Source organism: Borostomias antarcticus (genome assembly GCF_949987555.1).
Source record: "Borostomias antarcticus genome assembly, chromosome: 7".
In the NCBI taxonomy this organism is placed as follows: domain Eukaryota; kingdom Metazoa; phylum Chordata; class Actinopteri; order Stomiiformes; family Stomiidae; genus Borostomias; species Borostomias antarcticus.
This window is the reverse complement of record NC_140240.1, coordinates 23346131-23368001: the sequence shown is the minus strand read 5'-3', so window position 1 is coordinate 23368001 and position 21871 is coordinate 23346131. Positions and strand designations below refer to the sequence as shown.

Below are 21871 nucleotides of genomic sequence, written 5' to 3'. Positions count from 1 at the left end.
GTTGTAACTACAAGTGTGCTGTCTAGGAATGGTGTAGGCTAGTGGTGACGAGTGACTGAAGAAGTGGGTAGGTAATAGGCTACTATAACAGCAAATATTCAGAAATTGTTCTGTTTTACATCCGTCGTGGATACAAGTGGGAGTGGACGAGCCTGACATATCTTACTTAAAAAGCTGAGATCTTAAAAAGCTGAGATAGATAGATAGATAGATACTTTAATCACCCCTGTGGGAGGGCATTTGCATTTGAGTATCTTTTCACTACCGAAACCATAGCCTAGCCTACCACAACTATATCTGCCTCGTTAAAACTATGTGGCGTGAAGATTATAGCGTTGGCTACATTGGGTCGCCAACGGTGATGTTCGCATTACGATGTCTTCATTTCCAAACCCATTATATGCTACAATCGCTTTTTGTGATAATTGAGCAGCTCTTGTGACGTTCTGGTGTTTGCTGAGACGTAGAGACGTAGAAACACTCGTTTTGTTGGAAGAATAGCGAAGCTCGAACTATGACAAAGCTGCACTGAGAACCAGCGGAAAAGGCGAGTGCGCGTTCACGTGAGGGGAGTGAGATTATGCAGGGGAGTGGGAATTAGGCTGCGAAATAATATGTAGAAAGAGTTGGGGCTGCAGTCTGGAAAGCGTCCGTTAGCTTGATTGTATGCTATTGCTACTGTTTGTACAGGTGGGCTACATTTTCTCAGATGTTCTTACATTCTCGAATGTTTGCTGTTAGTTCTTGTATTATTTGCTCTTTCCGACGAAATATTATGTAGAAACAGTCGGGGTTGCAGTCTGGAAAGTGTCTGTTAGCTGATTGTATGCTATTGCTACTGTTTGTACAGATCAACAATTAATGGATCATTCATGACCAAAAAGATCCCACGCTGTCCGCCTGATTTCCCCTCTACACAACACAACAACGCAGAGACAGAACACGCCGGTCACACATGTTCAATAGCTGGGCCTACATATGAGTAATACTGGACAGTAGGCTACAATGTTGATCAAAAGGGTGTTTACAAGCTGCTTTGATGCTATATGCTAAATTAGACACGTAGACTGAGCCAGTCTAACACCCAGTCCTTTCAACTTCAACAACCCAAGGACCCTCTCCATGTGCGCGTAACCCTCCAGTTCATCAACGCGTCTGCTTCGACTGAGTGTTCAAATAGGTCAAGCGGTTAAGAGACATCTTAGGCTGTCTGTCTTGTCTCGGGGAGTGGGTGTCAGTCTAAGAGACAGAAAGAGGAGTCGGCCATTAGGCTGGTTATTTCATAGTCGTGACGGCGGCATGTTATAGCCTACACAGCACGTTAGGCCTTTTGGAGTCCTCACACAGCGGTGTTAATTAGAGCATTAGAGCTCAAGTCACGGTGGAGAGAGAGAGTTGGCTACAAGAGAAAGGAGAGGTGGTGTGGGTGGGCGGAGGGAAATGTGTCAGGGCCATCAGCCATTAGTGTGTGTGTGTGTGTGTGTGTGTGCGCGCGCGTGCGTGCGTGCGTGTGTGTGTGTGAGAGAGACAGAGAGACACACACACACACACACACACACACACACACACACCACACTGAGTAATCTAGTCAGAATATGCCTATGTCAACTTTACAGAGTCCAGCTTGCTTATAGCCAATATAATATTATATCCTACATTGTATTGGATGCACAGTCATACCAGATGCGTCCTCTTCAGCTGTATATAGGCCTACGCACCCTCCTCTCTCATAGAGAACCTCGACTTCTCCATCGGGTAACAGGCCTAATGCTGTCGTCTGCCGACATCTTGTGGACATTTCCGGGACCTACATGGACGTGTCTCGCCAGTTTCGCCAGATTTCCCGAGAAGTTGAGTTACACGTCAGAATGGAACCTGTACTGGTGAGTGGACGTGTACAGTGACCTCAACATTTTGTGCGTATCAGCTGATCCCGGATATCATGGCGCTATGGAACGTGTAGTGGAGATGCCGAACAATAGCGGTGAGATTGACCAAAAATACCCGCTACGTGTGACATGTTATTTGGGCTTTTTTGAAAACAAGCGAACGACATGGTAGCTCGCAATTGTAGCTGCAGCTGCTACAGTAGATACAACATGTATTGTTCGTTTCATGTTTATAACTGCGTCGTGTCGTGGTCTGCGGGTGGGTAGACGTGCAGCTCTCACTTGTGCTCGGCAGAACGATTTAACAGTTACGTCATCCGGCAGACAGGGGTTACATTTGTAACACAGGTGTAATAACCCAGTCTCCATATGTAATATATGTTGCCGATGTAGACTAATATGAAATAATATGTAGGGTAGATTGATCAACTTCATAAATATGATAATTGTATTGGCTTACATAATTGTGTGACTATAGGGCTACTACAGTTTGTATGTCAGAGTTTCCCACAATAATGAACCTCAGTTGTGACCGTACCTGGTTTATAAACCACCTTTGGAGTCACTCTATCACCTTATCAAGATCAAGTTCCCCATGTGTCAATACAACTAACCTTAACTGCCATTTATATTATCACTGTATGACGTTCACTCCCTCATTCCCATTTATCTCTCTCCCTCCCTCCCTCTCCCTCTCTCTCTCTCTCTCCCTCTCTCTCCATCTCTCTCCATCTCTCTCTCTCGTTCCCTAGGTTTCTCCCTGGCCGCCATCACTCCCCGCAAGAGGCAGGTGCGTTTCTCCGCCCGCCACGACATCCTGCTCCTCCGCGAGGTCATCGCCCAGAACCCGTTCTGCTCCAAGGAGTCGGGCCGCGTGTGGGCCCGGGTGGGGGAGATCGTCACGGCCGCCCTGCAGGACGAGAGCTTCGAGGTGGACGCCCGGCGCTGCAGGGAGCGGACCATGTTGCTGCTCGACTACTACAAGAAGCAGGACTTCCCCAGTCTCCGCAGGTGCGCTACGGCCTAGTCTCAACGCCAGACCTATGAGAGTTCTTTTGCTGGTATGCTACGTAAGCTACGCTAACTACGTTACTGCATGCTGCAGATCTCTCTATGGGTCTGGGACACTTCATGCAAAAATCTGGTGTTCAAATCCTGGCAATTCATTGGTAGCGCTGGAATCCCGGCGACACCAATCAGTAACAACTTTCGCGATCAGGCGCTTACACCCATAGATATGCCCCGCCCATCTTACCTGGGCTAGCGTCTCTCTCATTTTCTGCTACGACCTGTCACTCTTTCAATTTTGACCCGTTGATACGCCCTCAGAAACACCAGCTAGGGCAGCGATGTGGCACAGACTCTATTACAGTATGTAGTATGCGGAGCACAGCAATTCAATGTACAAGCTCCACTACTTTCTGAAATTCTACAGGCATATTTATTTCCTGTCCTATACGATTGGATGGAAGTGATTAATCAGGTGTGATCAGGTATGCCGCACACTGATTAATCACTTCCATCCAATAGTATAGGACAGGAAACAAGGATGCCTGTAGAATTTCAGGAAGTAGTGGAGCTTGTGCAAAGAGCCTATATCTGAGTCTGGAGAGTGACTAGTTACTGCCTAATAGGAGACTCCTCAGCCTTCGCAGGTGAATACGGCCTAGCAGGCCTCAGTTCTCTGGGAAGCCTGACAGGCCTCGCTCCTCTATGTAAGTTTAACCCATGTTCATTTAATTGAGGACTTGCCCAGGGCGGTACTCAAAACCACAAACTCCCGCTTGTGAGGCGGACGGACGCGCTAACAGCTGCGCCAATAGGGATGTCCCTCTTGGAGGGACTGTTAGCGCTCCCTTTGAGAAGTGAGCTTAACCAACCACTCGCTATACCAGTACCTGGGATTCATGAGGACACTTTGTCACTTGGTTTACTTACTGTTTACTGAAGGTTGTACTTAATATTAACCCTGCTTAAGATCTACATGGCCACATGAATCACCTATACTGAAGATGTGTGTTTCAGTTTCAGTTTATTTATTTGTTAGAGAGGGACAATGTACATTAAGAAACATTTTATAAAATAGAATGTAAATGTACCCAATTGTAGCCAAAAGGCTAGTTTACATTGGCAGTCCCCCTGCCAGAAATAATCGGCTAGTACCTAGTACTAGCCTAGTACTAGCCGCTAGTACCTAGTCCTCACTAAGACTAAGAAAGTGGAGCATATCACACCAGTACTAAGGGCTTTACACTGGCTTCCTGTCTGTCAAAGAATTGACTTTAAAATACTGCTGCTGGTTTATAAAGCACTGAATGGTCTAGGGCCAAAATATATTTCTGATCTGCTCATATGCTATGAACCATCCAGACCCCTCAGGTCGTCTGGCACAGGTCTGCTTTCTGTCCCCAGAGTTAAAACAAAACATGGAGAAGCAGCATTCCGTTTTTATGCTCCACATATCTGGAACAAACTTCCAGAAAACTGCAGGTCTGCTGCAACTCTTGGTTCTTTTAAAACAAGCCTGAAGACTTTTCTTTTTGCCACTGCTTTCTAAGAGGAGCTATGTTTATCAGTATACTGCACTGTAACTTTTATTCCTGTATTCTATTTGTCCTGCTTTTTGTTTAAATGTCTATAATGTCTTGCTTTTTGTTTTAATGCTTTTAATGTCTCATGTAAAGCACCTTGAATTGCCCTGTGGCTGAAATGTGCTATATAAATAAACTTGCCTTGCCTTGCCTTGCCTTAGTAAAAAAGATTGAAATGCAAGTACAAACACATTAGCAATAACATATAACATATATAATTCAACCCTTGCAATATACACAGTTCATCCCCACATAGTATACACATCAGTGTTCACATCTTTGATTATCTATCAACCAGTTCCTAAGATTATATTTGAAGGCATTGTGTCTGTGTGTGCATGGCGTGTATAGAACATGTTTTTTCCCCCCCAGGTTTGGAACAGAGCGTCTCTACGCCCAGAAAGAGGACCTGTTACACGAGGTGCTGGAGCTGGAGGCGGAGAAGGGCCTCCTGGCCAGCAGCGGCGGGGAGAGCTCCGCTTCCAAGTACCAGAATGAGGAGCTGAGGAAACGAGCCCTGGAGGAGCTGTCTCTGCCCGAGCAGGACAAGCCCATCATCATCTCTGCGCAAACAGCGCCACCCACTGGTAGGAGACCAAACCGCCGCCGTGTTTGTTTAGTAATGCCGAAAAAAGGAAGGTCAAGCCCATACTAAAACAGAGAGGACCGTACAGACATGGTCCCAGGGCGGGGAAACAACGCATCATTTGTAAACCATCCCCAGGCCATCTCTGTAAGATGTCTGCCACGGTTTTCACCGCGCCCACCTCCCCGCCCCTCTCTCCCCACAGCCCCGGCCACCCCGGAGCCCGAGGACGAGGAGCAGGAGGAGGGGCACGAGGAGCTGGCGGTGCTGGCGGCGGCGCCCACAGCCAAGCGCCCCTGCCAGTGCTGCTGCCAGACCTACTCGGAGATCCTCAGCTTCCTGGAGAAGCGCTCGGAGGCGGAGCACCGGCTCCGGGAGGAGGAGCTGGCCCTGCGGAGGGAGGAGCTGGAGGTGCAGCGCAGCAAGATCGCCCTGGAGAGGGAGCGTCTGGGCGCCGACAGGAAGGAGCGCGAGAGGAGGTTTGAACTGGAGAGCCGGGAGAGGCAGGTCATCCTGGACCTGCTGAAGGAGAAGGTGCTCAAAAGCTGAGGGATGAGGAGAAGGATGAGGACAACGACAGGGGTGGTGGATGAGGACGGACAGATAGGGTGGACACCCTCAGCCTGGACGTCCGTAGAGGGGTCTGCCTCTCCATATAGCCCCACTATCTGCGCTGGCCAAACAGCATCTGGTACAAAATCCGACCGGATTCTCATTGGTGTCCACGAATATAATAGCTTGTTCCCAGAAGTTCCTGCCGTAGCGAGATCTTCTACTCAGAATAGGAGGACAGGCGCTCGGTAGATGATTTGGGAGTTGACTGACTTGGCTTCCCAAAGGGAGGATAATACTACCACCGCTACCACTAACATCACTGTCTGTAACAGGATGTGTTGAAACTCCCATGTCACAGTATGGTGACCCATTACTAGCATCAAGCAAAATTAAAAAGTGCACTAAAGTCCCACTAGGGCCCAGAGACTGTCAGTGAACTGTGGGAGGACCACCTTCTTACACTCGATATAAGATTAACCCCATAATTATCTTATACAAAACAAAGAAACACTAAAAGCAAGCAAACACTACAGTAGTTGATGGAATTACTAGCAGTTGTTTTGGTTAACCCTTGATAGGAGCTTGTGATCCAGTCTATACCAGTTCAGTCAATAATTAATTAACTTTTTGTTAAGGTTCCAATGCATTTTACTGTAGAAAATGTCTCTATAGCTGCAAGTACTTTGTCAACCATGAGGCCTAGGGCTATTTATGATTGCATAGACAGATAATATTTTACTGTACCGTATGTGTAAGGTTTGTCTTTTCTTCTAGAAAATATATGCCCAAGATGAAAAAGCTAGTATTCAGTGAAATTACAATGCATTCGTTGAAACCATTAGTCTACTAGTAGGCCTATGAGTATTCAAACAATTCATAGACCGACATTGTCCACAATACCAATAAACATGTGTTTTTCAGAAGCTATGCATCACTTGCCAATCTTCGACTTTGACCTCGGATGTGTGCAGGGCGCTGATTGGTTAAAACTGCGCCTCATCGTAGTTCGAAGCCGCCGTCTGATTGGATCACTCGAAAGTCCATTCCGGTCCTCAACCGTCCAATGAGATTGTACCATAGCGTGTTTCTAAGCGGCCGCATTGCTACAAAGTTTACAGTTGCGACGGCTGGAAGAAACACTGACTTTTGCAACATAGTTGCATCTGTATGGGATTACTTATTGTTGTATATCGATTTTGAAGGGGTTCAGCGCGATTCTTAAGATAAAGTCGCTCTGTCCAAACCGGGAGTGCCCAGTTTTCCCCTCGGTCTTGTGTGCTAGTGGAACCGTTTTGACCATTTTTTCCGAGCTCATCATCGTCGATCGATAAGTGCCTTGTTTACTTATTATTGTAGCTCTCATAGCCTACCTGGGGGACAGGTGTTACTGCGTTTACAGATATTGTTACTTCTACTGTAATTTGTGCGTACAGTCGACGGGTTGTTCATTTTCAATAACCTCGAGTAAGTTATAAAAAGTATCCGATGATGTCGTTTTGAATGGGCGATCTGCATTCCTGTGCACCGTCGCTGATGTTTTGTGATCATATATCGGCTGTTTTTGATGTTGGTGCAATAACTAGTCGATTTCCGTTTGTGGTGGTAACATCAAACCTAAAACAGCCTGGGTTATTTAACCTTTAATGTGTTGTTTATTCATTCTGATGTAGGTAAACGTGTTCGATCCATGTAAAATAATAGTTTTGTTTGCGTTTTTTTCTGTCAAGAAGAGATAGGTCCAGTGGTCTAATTTGCATAGCCATAATAATTTTTGAGGTTTGGGGGAAAAAAGACATTGCATTGAAACTTCTCGAATCCATTATTTTTTAAACATGCCCATTCGGCGCTTTGGGCCTCACAAGTCTTGTGTCTCTTATTCTCGAACTCCGAAGCTGTCGTATGGTTACTCCAAAATGAATGTCTCAAGAAGTGGCTACCGTGTCTTCTCTGCAAATTCCACCACCGCATGTACCGAGCTCGCCAAGAAGATTACTGAGTAAGTATATGAGGTTATTACCATGGCACCTACAGTAACTGACACGCACTGTTTTTCCTGCAAACGTTTGGATCTAAACATAATTTAATTGTCTCTTTATGTCTGTGGGCTTGCATGGGATTCCCTAAAATTCGGATGACTCATGACTATCACGTGTATTCGTTTCATAAATCCAAGTAGGCTACAGTGAGCTTTTCATGAGCTTTTCATGCTCTTTTCTTACTATCTGGGTCGAGTTGTTTGTGTTACACGTAGACCCCGGTCACACACACAGACCACTATCCGGGGACACCCACGTTGTTGACAGCAGTGGGACACATCCCAGTGTGGGGTTGCTTTCAGGAGGCAGTGGACCACATGCAGTAGGCCCATTTTGCTCTGTTGGAACTATGAAGAAAAGCATTTGCCCTACTGTTCCACTGACACAGCATGCCCACTGTTCTGCCCTGCACTGCTTGTCATCTTACACCCTGCTGCCGTTTTGTGACAGAATTCGATTAAGTCAATAGGGCTTTTAAAATGTGAGAGAGTGCTTCACAGAGGCCGAGGGGCTGATTAGATTAGTGGATGCAACCCAAAGAAGATGAGTCACTGGAAACTACAAAACGACCTGTCGCTCAAAATCATCAGGAGGAGAGGAATGGCCGTCTCACTGACTTGCTAGTCCAGCAATCATAACGGCAGACAAATAGAGGTGCCAGGCCAGCGAGAACAAATCCCACTGCAACATCCTGTTTTTGCAATTCCAAGATGAAAACCAGTTCCTTCTAATCCTCAGGGTAGCTGAAGTAGCTGTAAAAACAAAAACAAAAAAAACAACCAACAACAACAAAACATGTCAGCCTTTTTCCTTGAAACGGCAAACCTGTCTATCAGCTAGCCAGCACTAATATTGCCTTACAGAGAGCTATAACCAGACTGTTTGGCAACAACACGGCCAAATACTCTTCTCTCGTCACACAGGATTGGCCAGATCATTAGAGGAAAGGGGCTTGGTCTACTGCAGACTCACACATCAGTCTCTAAATGCTGCGCTCTTGAAAAGTCTGGCATCGCGAGACTACATTTACTGTGCAGGGGTGACACGCGTCCAGGAAGTGGATGTAGGAGGAATAAAGACCACAGGAAATGTCGAGGGACAACAACAACAAAAAAAGTGCCTTGACACTCCGGATTGTGTGTGGAGAGGTCTTGTATGAGTCTCATCCCCTCTGGATGAAGGCCCTGGCTCGCTGCCCTGCTCACCCGGGATTAACCCTGTCTGGTGTCCTGGATCCCATAGCCTCCCAAAGTAACACTGGGGCTTAGCCCATAGTCATCCGGTGTGTGTTGTCTGTCCATTTATGCTTTTAATTGAATATCTGGGCTACTCTTGGCCTACACGCACCCAAGAATCCTGTTGTAGCCTCTGTCTGTGTTGTGCACGTGGACAGAGTAAGATAATGGGAGGATAATTGCAGAGGCATTAGGCATTTTTTGCTTACTGCATAATATTGTTCACTGAACTAGGCCTCTTCAAACACAATGCACTCCCTCTTCATAGAGGACCCCCCCCCCCCACTCCCTTTTGGACATCAAACCTTTTAAAGCGCCTATCCCAAGATGCACACGCTGCCTTTGTTCTTAGCTAAGCTTACTACCTGCATTAGGCTGCTTCCCACGGCTGTAATTCGGCTGACAGAGGTAGACTTAAGTGCGCTAGAGTCAACAAGTGTTGTGTCTTTGTTGTTGAGAGTACTTCTTGTGATCATCGGCATATCTTTCTCTTTAGGCTTTAACAGCTGTCAAAACCGGTTAAACCTGTGAAAACAACTCCATTTTGAACCCACCTCTTCCAGCAGCTGCCCTTCACAGTTGCCGGGCGGAAAATTGCTCAGGCGTCTCCATTTTGTCATGCCATTTAATTTTCAATTAACTGTCAGTCCATATTCAACAGCCACACTGGCTGTGCAGTACCATGTTTAGGCTACTGTGACTGTATCTTTGTTTACGCATGGTGGGCCTGCCTGTGGTGGACCCCGCCCTCGGGCTCTCCTCCGGGGGTGAGTGACCCACAGGGGAAGGGTATTATCATGGCTTTTTCACATCAGCAGACGGGGGCGAGTAGCCCGATGTCATAAACCACTCACTCTGCCACTCCCTGTAGAAAAGCGGTGCTTGCGTATGACGTATTTATGATAATATTTCAGAGAAGGGACGGAGAACAGTGAAATGGGAATGGTTAATGGATGACATGGTCAGTGTGTGTATGTATGTGTGTGTTGGTGTCTGTGTGCGCGCATGTGTGTTAAATGCCTCTCTTAGTCACTCTCCTCTTCTCCCTCCAGACGCCTTGGGGTTGAGCTGGGGAAGTCGGTTGTTTACCAAGAATCCAATAGAGGTGAGATATGTGTTGACCCCATGCCTGTTCACACGGAAGGCCTACACAACAGTGTGCCTGATCAGTCTGTTGTCCACATATTTCTATGGCCAAAATAACCCCTGTGGGTTCAGTGCCCTGTAATTATTTAACCTAGAAGAAGTCTGACTCACCGGATGCCTTTGCCGATAAGCCTTCTCATTAGTTTATTACAGCACAGTCATTGGCGGTGGTAAAAAATCCTGGCCCATTCAGTGGTGATGGGAGATCCTGCGTGTTACCGCTTTCAAAGTCCGCTTAAACGACAACAACCTCCGAGCTCTGCCGAAGACGATTGTGTGATTGGTTTAAAGAAGGTCTGGCTATGAAAGACAAACCTAGAAGTGACTTAATGTGTGTGTGTGTGTGTGTGGTGTGTTTCCCCCCCTTCCCCACCGAGCAGAGACCAGAGTGGATGTGAAGGAGTCTGTCCGGGGTCAAGACATCTTCATCATTCAAACCATCCCCAGGTGAGAAAAACAGGGTTTACTGTGTTTTCGGAAGTGAGGGGGTGCATGAGACTGACATGACACTGTCGTGACACTAAGAGGTGTACATAACGCACAAACGAACGAACGTACACACGCACTTTCATATTTCCATATCATAAGATTCCTTTGTGTGCCATGTCATGGTTATGACCGTGTCGTGTCAGTCTTATGCGCACCCCTTCAACTAAAGCGTTTTTCCTGCCTTCTATGAATCAAAGATATCACCCCTCCACACAATTCCACCGCAGTGCATCATGGGGAGTGTGGGCGGGTGTCTTCTTGTGACAGATAAAGCAAGCGTTGCTGATTCAGTTTGAGGCACAGTAGGAATGCCTCCCTTAATCTGCCCCGGCCACCTTTTGACCAGACGGGTCACCGTGAGGCTGTGTGCTTGAGCAGGAGCTAGTAACGGGAGACGGGGCGCACGAACAGACAAGTCACCGACACCAACTGAGGAGTCTCCGATTTCACACTGGGCCTGTCGAGGCCCGGAATTTACAAAAGCACTTCATGACTTCATTTGGATAGTGTACTCCATAGTTATTGAGTGTAGAACCTCTATATGTATTTCACGGTATAAAGATAGTGTGAAATTGTGTTTACGACCATCTGTGATTAGCGGTCAATATGGTGCGGCGGTTTGCCTTGAACGGTCCATAAAATGCGTGTCATTCCCAAGCAATGTGACATGCCTCCTGCTCCATGTGAAAGGGCTTCTTGTTCAACAATGGCGGCATTCTTCGATTAGATCTTGAGAAGCTTAATTATTTAGAAAAGCCTGACAGCTCTCAAGGTTATACTTACCCCTTGGCAGGTATCAGAGAGGGGCTGTGAGGGTAGCGTCCAGCGTCTCTTCTTACAATGGAGACTGCGTGCCAAGGCAACAGGCACACGCTCAAGTTGGCGGCCTGAAATGAGTCAGGTCAGAGCTGCTGGGAGTTTCCAGGCTTGAGTTCTGGAGGGCCAACGCATCTTAAAGTAGTTGGCTCTTGATGACAAGGGGCTCTATCGGTGCCTGACGCGATAATGAGCAGGAAACGGGAATGTGCGCTGCCTGCGACGGCCATTTTGAATACCTGTCACGACCCCCCCTCCCCTTCCCTGCACGTGGTCTCATGACCTCCTCCTATCACACTGCTCCCTTGTCTCCAGGGATGTGAACACGGCCATCATGGAGCTCCTGGTCATGGCCTACGCCCTGAAGACGTCTTGTGCCAAGAACATCACTGGGGTCATCCCCTACTTCCCCTACAGCAAGCAGTGCAAGATGAGGAAGAGGGGCTCCATTGTCTGCAAGCTGCTAGCGTCCATGCTAGCTAAAGCCGGTAACGTAGCTGTGCTTTCGGTTCGGAACAGTGTTTATTGACGAAGCACAGCTGAGGGCCTGCAGTGTGATTGTATAGACGCATGAATCAAGTCTCTAAACGCTGCGCTCAACTAGAGGCGGAAAACATGTATCTAGATATCTTCGCTAAAAGAGGGTGGAAACAATTTGAGAGTAAAAAAAAAAAAAATGCATTGCAGAACCAATCAAACGTCTTTAGGGCAGTTCTTCCTAATGGGCCGGTGAATGTTTTGTTTGTTTTAGTTTGTTTTGTTTTGATTTTCCACACCAGTCCCGGTAAGGCCGGTCCTTCACACTACTGGGGATGGTAGGCAGTGTCGGTAGCATCGGTATTCAGCACTGTTCTAGCAAAGATTTTCGACGGAGGTGTCTCCAGACTTTCGGAGGCGGAGGAGATCTCGAAAGTCTGGCGTCGCGAGCCTAGTAATTGTGTGGTAATGCGGCGGTTTCTGTGTTTTTAACAGGGCTAACTCACATCATCACCGTGGACCTCCACCAGAAGGAGATCCAGGGTTTCTTCAGCTTCCCCGTGGACAATCTGCGCGCCTCGCCCTTCCTCATTCAGTACATCCAGGAGGAGGTGAGGAACCGCATTACCCAGAAATCCTATCCCATCACGAGGCTTCCCTCTTAAGGCATATATCTTTTATTCCAGTCACCTTCAAATCAGTTCCCCCCCCCCCTGCTTCAGTTTGTTTGCCAGGAAGATCCATGACCTTGTCTTGAAATATGAAATGTCACGTAGTAGTATGTAATGTAAACAATAGTAGCATTGCTATGCTAATCATCATAGTTGAGAAATCTATTCCCTAGTTGGTAAGTTCCTATTTCTTCCCTTGTATGCAGATCCCAGACTACCGGAATGCAATAATCGTTGCAAAGTCCCCGTCGGCTGCCAAGAGGTAACATGGACGTTGGGAAAAGCAGGCATTTAGTAAAAGTACTGACATCCTTTAGTTTCTCTAATTATACTGCATTGTGTGTCTGCGCTTGTGTGTGTGTGTGCGCGCGCTCGCAAGCCTTACTGTTTACTAACCTTGTGAGACCATCCTGATCTCGCGAGCTCACATTCTGCTTCTCTCCGCGGATCAGTGTGGCCTCCCCCCCATCTAGAACGATTTCCAGAATTGGAAATGCGACCTGGACCAATCAGAGACTGCGTTCTAACTGCTGTTCTGTCCCCCAGTGGAACGCAGCCTCTGGTTGGGTCCGTGGAGAGAGACAGAATGTGAGCTTGCGAGGTCAGGACCGCCTCACGAGGCTACCTCACCGTTCTTGACGTGTGTGTGTGTGTGTTCCAGAGCCCAGTCCTATGCTGAGAGGCTACGGCTAGGCCTTGCTGTGTTGCACGGAGAGGCCCAGTGTTCGGAGTCGGACATGGCCGACGGCAGATACTCCCCCCCCGCCGTACGGCCCCCCTCAGGAGCTAACCCTACCGGGCTGGAGCTGCCTGGTAAGATGCCCCGTCTCACGCACACACACACACACACACACACACACACACACACACACACACACACACAGATTATGTTACAGTATGGTGTTTTGTCTCCCACGTTGGCTCATATGCACGTGTGTTGTCAGTACACAGAAAAATCAGACAGACAGACAGACAGACAGACAGACAGACAGACAGACACACACACACACACTGTGGTTCCATCCGTTGTCGGACCACTTTTTTTAAAGGCAGCAATAAAACAGGCCTGGGACAGATTTATAGCTCCCAGTGGAGTTGTGTTTTATACTAGTTAGGAAACCTTATTTGTTTTCTGTCACTTAATGTGGAATAACCTCTTTTACAATACATCAGATTACCACATTCTGTTTCTGTCAAACAGAGTCGCTTCAGAAACACAAACAGATTATTGCCAGGTACTTTACAACATACTAGAAATTTGCTCCGGTCAATGGTGCTTAATGTGGAGTAACCTTTTACGATTTTTTATTAACTCCCATCTCCTTAGTCATACTATTGCATAAAAGCCCCGACTCTTGGAGCTCCCTGGTGGCCCGTCTGGAGAAGGACCAGGCTGGGTTTCCTCCGGCTCTTGGAGGACCTCTCCCTCTCTCTCTGGAGAAGGACCAGGCTGGGTTTCCTCTCCCTCTCTCTCTAGCGGGACTGCTGCGTTCAGCATCTCCTCCCCCGTAGTACGTGTTTGCCCGGCGCCGCTCTCGGCCTTGAGAAACGCCACAGTCAGGCCAGGAGAGGCGGCCCCCTCTCCTCTCCTCTCCTCTCCTCTCCTCTCCTCTCCTCTCCTCTCCTCTCCTCTCCTCTCCTCTCCTCTCCTCTCCTCTCCTCTCCTCTCCTCTCCTCTCCTCTCCTCACTTCTCCCCTTCTCTCCCTTCCTTTCCTCTCCCCTCCCCTTCTCTCCCCTCCCCTTCTCTCCCCTCCTCACTTCTCCCCTTCTCTCCCTTCCTTTCCTCTCCTCTCCCCTCCTCTTCCCTCCTCTCCCCTACTCTCCTCTTCCCTCCCCTTCTCTCCTCTCCTCCTCCACCTCATCAACCCATCTCAGTTTATCCCCTCCCCCCTCTCCCTGCCTTCCCCCTTTTCTATTCCTTCCTCCTCCTCTCCTCAGCGTCCATCTCTCCCGCTGGTGTGCTGCTGATTTATGCTGCCTTGTCGAAAAAATGCTGCCGCAGCGCAAACCGGTGGCAAAGATGTTATAACAGAATATCAAAATAGGCTCCCTCATATTCTTACAGTAGGGAGGGAGTAGTGGAGAAATATAAAATGATTTTGTAGTGGGAGCATTAGAGGAATATTTGGCCTATCAAAATATATATCTATATCTATATACATAAAGATGTTATAAGAGAGAGAGTATCAAATTATGCTCCCCATATTCTTACAGTTTGCATGAGTGAGTAGTGGTGAAATATAAAAGGATTCTGTAGTGGGAGCATTATTTGATAAAAGATATTGGCCTATCAAAATATGAGGTCCCTGAAATCTTACATAAAGATGTTATCAAAATATGCTCCCTATATTCTTACAGTATACCTACCCCTGTTTTGAATAAAAAAAACAAAAACAAAGATGTCATAATACTGTTATATATATACTGTTATATACACGCATGCGCAGAACCGCTAGGTAGCACCGCTAGATGGGTAGCATAGATCAACAGAACGCCTGCTCACCTCTCTCTTACCTCATGTCCTGCCCCCCCCCCCCACCCCTCTCTCACCTCTAACCTCCCATGTCTCCTCTCTTCTCCGTGTCGTGTTTTAATCAGGGTAACCTTGACCTCTCGTCGCCTTTTTCCCCGCCGCCCTGAGGCAGGCCGGCGTTCGACCTTGGAACTTCAGTTTGAGAAAGATTGCAAACCAGCGCTTGCGTGTCTCGGTATCATTCGACGTCGATATCCGTACGTGTGACTCCCCCGACCGTACGCTTGTTTCCGTTACGTACGCGAGCTTAACTTTAGCTCCTCGGGAGTTGTGGTCTCGCCGCGCCTCCGTGTGTGTGTGTGTTAACCCCGCTGTGCTGTGCACTAATGCCCCCCCTCTCCCACCCATCTGTCTGGCCGCACAGGGAGACTCCAGGCTCCGTTCCCTGGCATTGAGCTCCCAAGTACGAGCGTAACCTTCTGCCCCTCTCCACCGCCCCCCTCGACTTCTGCTACCCGTCGTTGTTTTGACCTGCATGTGACGACGCGCGACCGAGGGCTTCCAAGTGCACCGACACTCCGAGGGAGGAGTCCAGACACTCCGAAATGGCGTCCGCGCACCTCAACTCCTTTCCTTTGAGCCCACTGATGGACAAACTTACTGGATAGGCATCTCTCATTTTGTTGACTTTGATGAGTTAATGAAGGTGAAAGAAAACGCCTGTTTAAATGTCAGTTAAGCATAGATTATGATCTATTTTATGGTGCGCTCTACCCACGCTAGGGGCAATGAGGTCCACAACTCCAATTAGTTCCAATACTGGATACTGGGTCATCTGTCTTTGGGAGAATGTGACTGGCGTGTGTCAACAAACTAAGTTACATTCTCTGATCAGATTCTGCTTGTTTGACCGAAGTGTGTGTGTGTGTGTGTGTAAGAAATGCAGTACTTGACGCGGTGCCACCGGTGCTCACACTATGAATTGGTTGAACATTGGTATTTTTAGACAGGACCCCACCACTTTCTCGCCCCACCGAGTGTCGACGCCATTCCTTGGAAGCCCTCCGTCCAAAATCCCTCAGTATGACGGCTCCGTCGCCTCGCACGAGTGAATGTTTTGACTTGAGGTACTGTAGGACCCGACCTCTAAATGGTGCATCATTAGCCTGGGAAACCACACTCATCGTGGGAAAAAATAGACGTTTTCACGAGAGGATCTTATCGTGACAACAACTTTTTTTTTTCCACGATGAGTGTGATTTCCCAGGCTAGTGAATGTGAAGATCTTAGTTCACAGTTTGTGCTCAGGCTATTGACGGTCACAGGTTGCAGTTTTCCAGTATTGATTGGAAAGCACTCTTATTCTCTACAGTCCCAAGACGTCACAGAAAATATATGAATCATACATTTGCTATTTATTCTATGATGTATGACAATATATTTAATTCCGAGATAGAAACTAAGCTCTTGGTTCATTGCCCACTTGTTTTTTTGTGTGTTTTTTTATGTCTTTTGTCAGTAATACATTTAACTGTGAACTAGCTTTCAGAGTTGGTTTCAGAAAATCTACAAACTCTTCTGCTATGTTTGGAATCTCTATGCTATCCTGCAAGCAATGTGGAAATGCATCGTGGCTGTCATTTGAGTGGTGCCTCAATGGATATATCGGGTTGAAACAAGTTGCTTGTCAACATTTCTACAACATACTACCTCTTGTGCTCAAATGTCATACTGTACTTTGTTTGATGAGTAGGAGAAAAGTGTTGCACGCGAGGCCCCAGGGCTGAAATGCAAATGGAGACAGTTTTTTTTTCCTACTCTCAAGTCTACTTCCAGTGATCAGCACCTCATGACAACCATTGGTGTGCGTTACTTTTTCCACATACAAACTTTGTCCGATGCCGTCTCGTAGGCCTCTTTCAAGAGTTCAAAGGTTAAGTCATCCCCATCCTACCAGGCTCTTGCCAGGTTAGTTGTGTCGACCCGATGTGGCCAATAATGGCCTTTTTGGAACTACTGAAAGGTTCCGTAGGTAGGTAGGTAGGTCTTCCTCTATACTGTGACCCTCTGGAGGGAGTGGAGCATGATGGGGTTTTGAATCACACTTGTGGATTATTTTTTTTAAATATGCAGGTGTCTTGATTTGATCGTCCTTTAGGGAGCTGGCGTTGGAGCGCGGGTTTTGATTTGGCATGGCATGGAGTTGTTGTGTGTGTGTGAGGGAGGGGGGGGGGTCTCGGAATCCTAATCATATTTTTCTTGAGGCCGGACAGTTCTACTCTCACAAGCCCTTTGCTAGCCAGTATATGGAAGGAACAGCCGACAAGTTTACTGTCCGATAAGAGTATTAATACACATCACCTTCATGGTTTTATACACACTTGTTAATCGCTCGAACATTATGACTGACCTTGAGATTGGAATACTCCCTAGCCTATCTATAGGGAATAACCACAGGGCAGAAAATACACTAGTTTGATTTAGGTTTTGGTAAAACCTCTGGGCCGTACAGCTTGTGAGGGTTAGTATCTGGGCTGGCGAGGAGGTAGAGCTGACCTGCACGGTCTTTGCAGGGATTTTAATCACGTGATCCCCTTCTCGCCCAATGTCCTCCCCTTTTTGTCTGCCTGGTCTATCCTGACGTGCTCCTTAACCGTTTTGAATGCAATGACGTGCAGCTGTCTGTCTTTACCCGGCAGTGATGATGGCGAAGGAGAAACCACCCATCACAGTGGTCGGAGACGTGGGAGGAAGGATCGCCATCATTGTTGTGAGAACCTTTTCCATGTCCATCATGTTTGTGACAGTCGGGTGTTTTGGTCCTTATCGCGGCAGTCCTCAAAAAGTGCTAGCGGTCAAATTATTATTCTTTTTATTATTTAGATATTATTATGATCAGTAAATAGTCAGTAAGTAGGAAAGCTGTTCCCCTCCATTACCTGACTGTGAAGGGTGAACAGCTCTGAATCTTTTTTTCTCTGCTTAATGATTACAGGTGTACCAACATTCACAGAAGCATATCTTATTCAAATATTTGCAGGTTTCAGTACATAGCACATCATTGAAATCAATAAATTACACTTTAATAATCTTTAAAAAAGAAAAATTACCTTGACAAAAGGACCAAAATACTCGTCACATTTGTTCATGTCTCCACATACTGTATGCAGCGACATTTGCAGTGGCATCACTAAATGTCATGATAGTGGTTCGAATCCCAGCTCCGACTGTCCACATGTCGAAGTGTCCTTGAGCAAGACACCTAACCCCAAATTGCTCCCAATGAGCAGGTTAGCACCTTGCATGGCAGCTACCGCCATTGGTGTGTGTGTGTGAATGGGTGAATGAGAGGCCATTGTAAAGCGCTTTTGAGTGCAGCTAAGGTGGAAAAGCACTATATAAGTGCAGTCCATTTACCATTTTTACCATAGGTGATAGAAATTCAATAAGTAATAAGTAGTCATCCTTCCCAGGCTAAGCTCCAGGCTATTTTACAGAAGACAGAAGCACAAATCTGAACAATCCAAACAGTGCAAACCATTTGATGTTTAAGATATTAAAACCGTGTCGCTATATCTCCGCGTTCTAAGTCCCTCCGGTCATTTTCTGTTGGTCAGGACGACATCGTGGACGACGTGGAGGACTTTGTGGCGGCGGCGGAGATCCTGAAGGAGAGGGGGGCGTACAAGATCTACGTCATGGCCACGCACGGCCTGCTGTCTGCCGAGGCCCCTAGGCTCATCGAAGAGTCCGACATCCACGAGGTATAGAACCCACAGACGTGTCGTCATGTACAGGTCATGTGTGTTTTCTGTTTATTTACATGTGAAATAATGAAAACAGAACTGCTGTGAATATTCTAGGACACAAATATCTGAGTATGTGTGGATGCACAGTTGGTTGAATACAATGTAGTCACTACACTGTTACCAACCAGGTTTTAACTGTTACCTTTGATGAAGATGAGTGTAGGGCACACATATAAAACGGAAGCTCTTATTTAGCTTTTGTAGAGACATTATTATTATTATTATACACATCACTATATTGTATTCCAAAGTCAGGCCTGCTCTGTCAATACGTTGGCTTAGTCATTGGTATCTTTTAGTCTATAAGGCCATTCTGGGTAGACTCCCCTATTATTTATCTGTCTTTCTAGCCAGAAAACATGGCACTTATGGGTCACGGTCTCAGGACACTATGCTTATGACTGTTCCTAGAGTTCAGACTGAGTTGGGAAAGAAGGCCTTTGTTTTCAGCACAATCTGCATGGAATAGCAAAAATTACAATGACTTTATTCTCACGGTGATCACACGGCGAGCGGCCACACGGCACACACACGTGCAACTTTCTGGGGTCGCTGGTGGAAATTGTTCTCTGCATTTCTCCCATCCCAAGCCGTCCTCCTCCAGGGGCAGCCATCGTTCATGGCGCCTAGGAACGAAGTCTGCATGTTTTTCGTATTGGGTTCTTTGGGAGGAAACCCTTGCGAACACGCGGAGGACATGCAAACTCCACACAGAAAGGCCCAGAGAACTTCTTGCTGTGAGGCGGCAGTACTAGGTAGCGATTTTGGGGTTCTGTGTCTTGCTCAAGGACACTTCGGCACAATGCCGGGAGCTGGGATTGAACCGGGGACCTTGCGATCCCTAGCCAGCCGCTCTACCTCCAGAGCTACGTGCTACATGATTATATGGCTTCCCTGCACTTTTACTGTGTGGCACTTATGAGCTGATCAGTTGTGTTTAATGTGTGCATGAAACTGTTTGCACTGCTGCCATTCTTAGCCAGGTCGCTCTTGAAAAATAGATTTTAATCGCAATGGGTCTAATCATGATTAAGGTTAATGAAAATTTGAAAAATCCGTTTTCCCTTTTTATTTTTAAAAAAGCTCTATTTATTTTGTGTGGTGAGGGTGATGCATGGATGTATTAATAGGGTGATGTCACGCTGCGTGTCCTTGTGCGCCCCCAGGTGGTGGTGACCAACACTGTCCCTCATGAGGTGCAAAAGCTCCAGTGTCCGAAGATCAAGACGGTGGACGTCAGCATGATCCTGGCCGAGGCCATCAGACGCATCCACAACGGGGAGTCCATGGCCTACCTGTTCCGCAACATCACTGTGGACGATTGAGTGGTCAGAAAACATAAAGAAACATGCATAGAAAAACCACATAAAAGGACCAAGGAGCTTCCTCAGCTCTGTCCCGTTCAGGCGGTCACAGTCACTACAATTGTATCTTTTCACAATACTTCACTTTCTCCATTTTTTTTTTTGTCTGGTCACGCTTTGGATTTGGACCGTTGCATATGACAAGCCAGAGGGGTGTCTGTGTGGAACAGTTTACGCCTACAGCATTTTCAATCAAATACGCCTCCATAACACCTGGTAAATCAATACATACAGAACATACCACCATACAAACGGGGCAACCAGCACAACTGATATTGCATTTCGTTTTGGGGGAAGATGTACCAATTATTCACGTTTGTTTTGTAACCCACCACCAATAGAGACACACATCTGCTTTTAGTGAATAAAAGTCTTGAATGAATACATGTTATTTATTTAATCGTCTCTCATACCTGTCTTCCTTCTGCTGCTGAAACGTTGAAATGAAATGTCACCTTTTTTTTGTACATTTTTGCCACTGCAGTCTCGAATTCACATGAGGTCACACTGCCACACTGCTAAAAGTAGACTACATAACCACAACTCTTGACAAGTTGAGGTACGGCAGCCTCGTGACTCACATTGACGATTTGTTATTTGGTTTAGCTTGTTGATACTTTGCCACGACGATACAGTGACCATACAAGTTAATATTATACAACAACAAGCATTTTAACTTGCATTTAAACAATGTAAATAAACATTGTGTCTTCCTGGATTGGGTCACGGATCCTGAACTTGTTCCAAACGCCTCAGGATTCTCCAGAACGTCTGCTGAGGAGCTTTGACCAAGTCGAGGATCAACGACAAGAGGAGACATCCTTCATCTTTCACTGGACCTGATCGTCTTTTGTTGTTGTTTATCCGTCTACAAGAGCTTACAGCTCATGAAACATTAATTTTTCTTTCAATCGTGTAGAAACCTGCATGCATAAACCAATGTTACACCAATGGAAACAATCCTAATGCTCTTTGCGTTAGCCAAGATATACAGCGGGCTGTAATGTCACTCGAAGGCCAAAATACGCACCTGCCTGACTGACAACCTCCCCTTCGGCGTCCATTATGTGAATGAGCAGAGAGAGAGTACGGAAGAGTGTTTGAACTGGGCAGAAAGAGGAACCAGACCACAACGTTCAAGAGGCTGCTTCCTCAAATTAATCAGGAAACAATGCGTCCGATGGGGAGAGGGGAAGTACGCGGAGCCCCTTACTTCCACAGCTGTCTGCGTGGACTGCACTGTGTATTATACTAATGATAGTTTAAAGGGAGTTTGCTTATGAAATGTGATATACATTTTTTTTTTGAAATTGTACACTTATGGGATTTTAATCCATAAATGCAGTAGGCCTAATTGGGACTATTTTTTGATTAATGATTCAGTAACGCTGCCATAAGAAAGACAGATAGGCCTATACATTTAAATTGGTCTTGTGTGATGAGCATCTAAATAGTTAATATTAAATGCATGTTATTCTAGTCTTATCTTTAGTAGAAACACAAACATCAGGAAGGCAGGGTCATCATGTGATCTGTATTTGATTGAATTTGCATAGAACGCTGACGCGCTCAGCATACCAGTGAGCAGATGATGGCCACCTGTTACATTAATGTTAATAATTGTTAATTGCGTTTACTGACAATAATGTCCAGCTAGACATGCATTGTAGTAGCCTACCATTTACATTTCAGTTGCCATGAACTAGGCCTCATGTCGAAAGTGTTTGAACGGG

At 46.6% G+C, this 21871-nt stretch overlaps 2 protein-coding genes across 4 annotated transcripts; both read left to right on the top strand.

Annotated features, from left to right (window-relative positions):
• The first annotated feature begins 1955 nt into the window (after positions 1-1955).
• Positions 1956-6270, top strand: LOC311311547 (uncharacterized protein). The gene is made up of 4 exons (XM_084441288.1): positions 1956-1984; positions 2642-2900; positions 4853-5067; positions 5272-6270. The coding sequence occupies exons 1-4, from the start codon at positions 1969-1971 to the stop codon at positions 5613-5615; spliced, it is 834 nt and encodes a 277-aa protein (XP_084297414.1). The 5' UTR covers positions 1956-1968; the 3' UTR covers positions 5616-6270.
• Positions 6271-6744: 474 nt separating this feature from the next.
• On the top strand, positions 6745-20520 carry LOC311311407 (phosphoribosyl pyrophosphate synthase-associated protein 1-like). 3 transcript variants are annotated; one of them, XM_084441106.1, is made up of 11 exons: positions 6745-7085; positions 7514-7617; positions 9945-9997; positions 10419-10485; positions 11659-11831; positions 12316-12431; positions 12698-12753; positions 13153-13304; positions 17665-17735; positions 18583-18729; positions 19941-20520. In XM_084441106.1, the coding sequence occupies exons 2-11, from the start codon at positions 7535-7537 to the stop codon at positions 20097-20099; spliced, it is 1077 nt and encodes a 358-aa protein (XP_084297232.1). In that variant the 5' UTR covers positions 6745-7085; positions 7514-7534; the 3' UTR covers positions 20100-20520. The 3 variants fall into 3 exon arrangements, with proteins under 3 accessions (XP_084297232.1, XP_084297231.1, XP_084297233.1); XM_084441105.1 differs by having other exon boundaries at positions 6745-7617; XM_084441107.1 differs by lacking the exons at positions 17665-17735; positions 18583-18729; positions 19941-20520 and adding an exon at positions 13819-16129 and having other exon boundaries at positions 6745-7617.
• The last annotated feature ends 1351 nt before the right edge of the window (positions 20521-21871 follow it).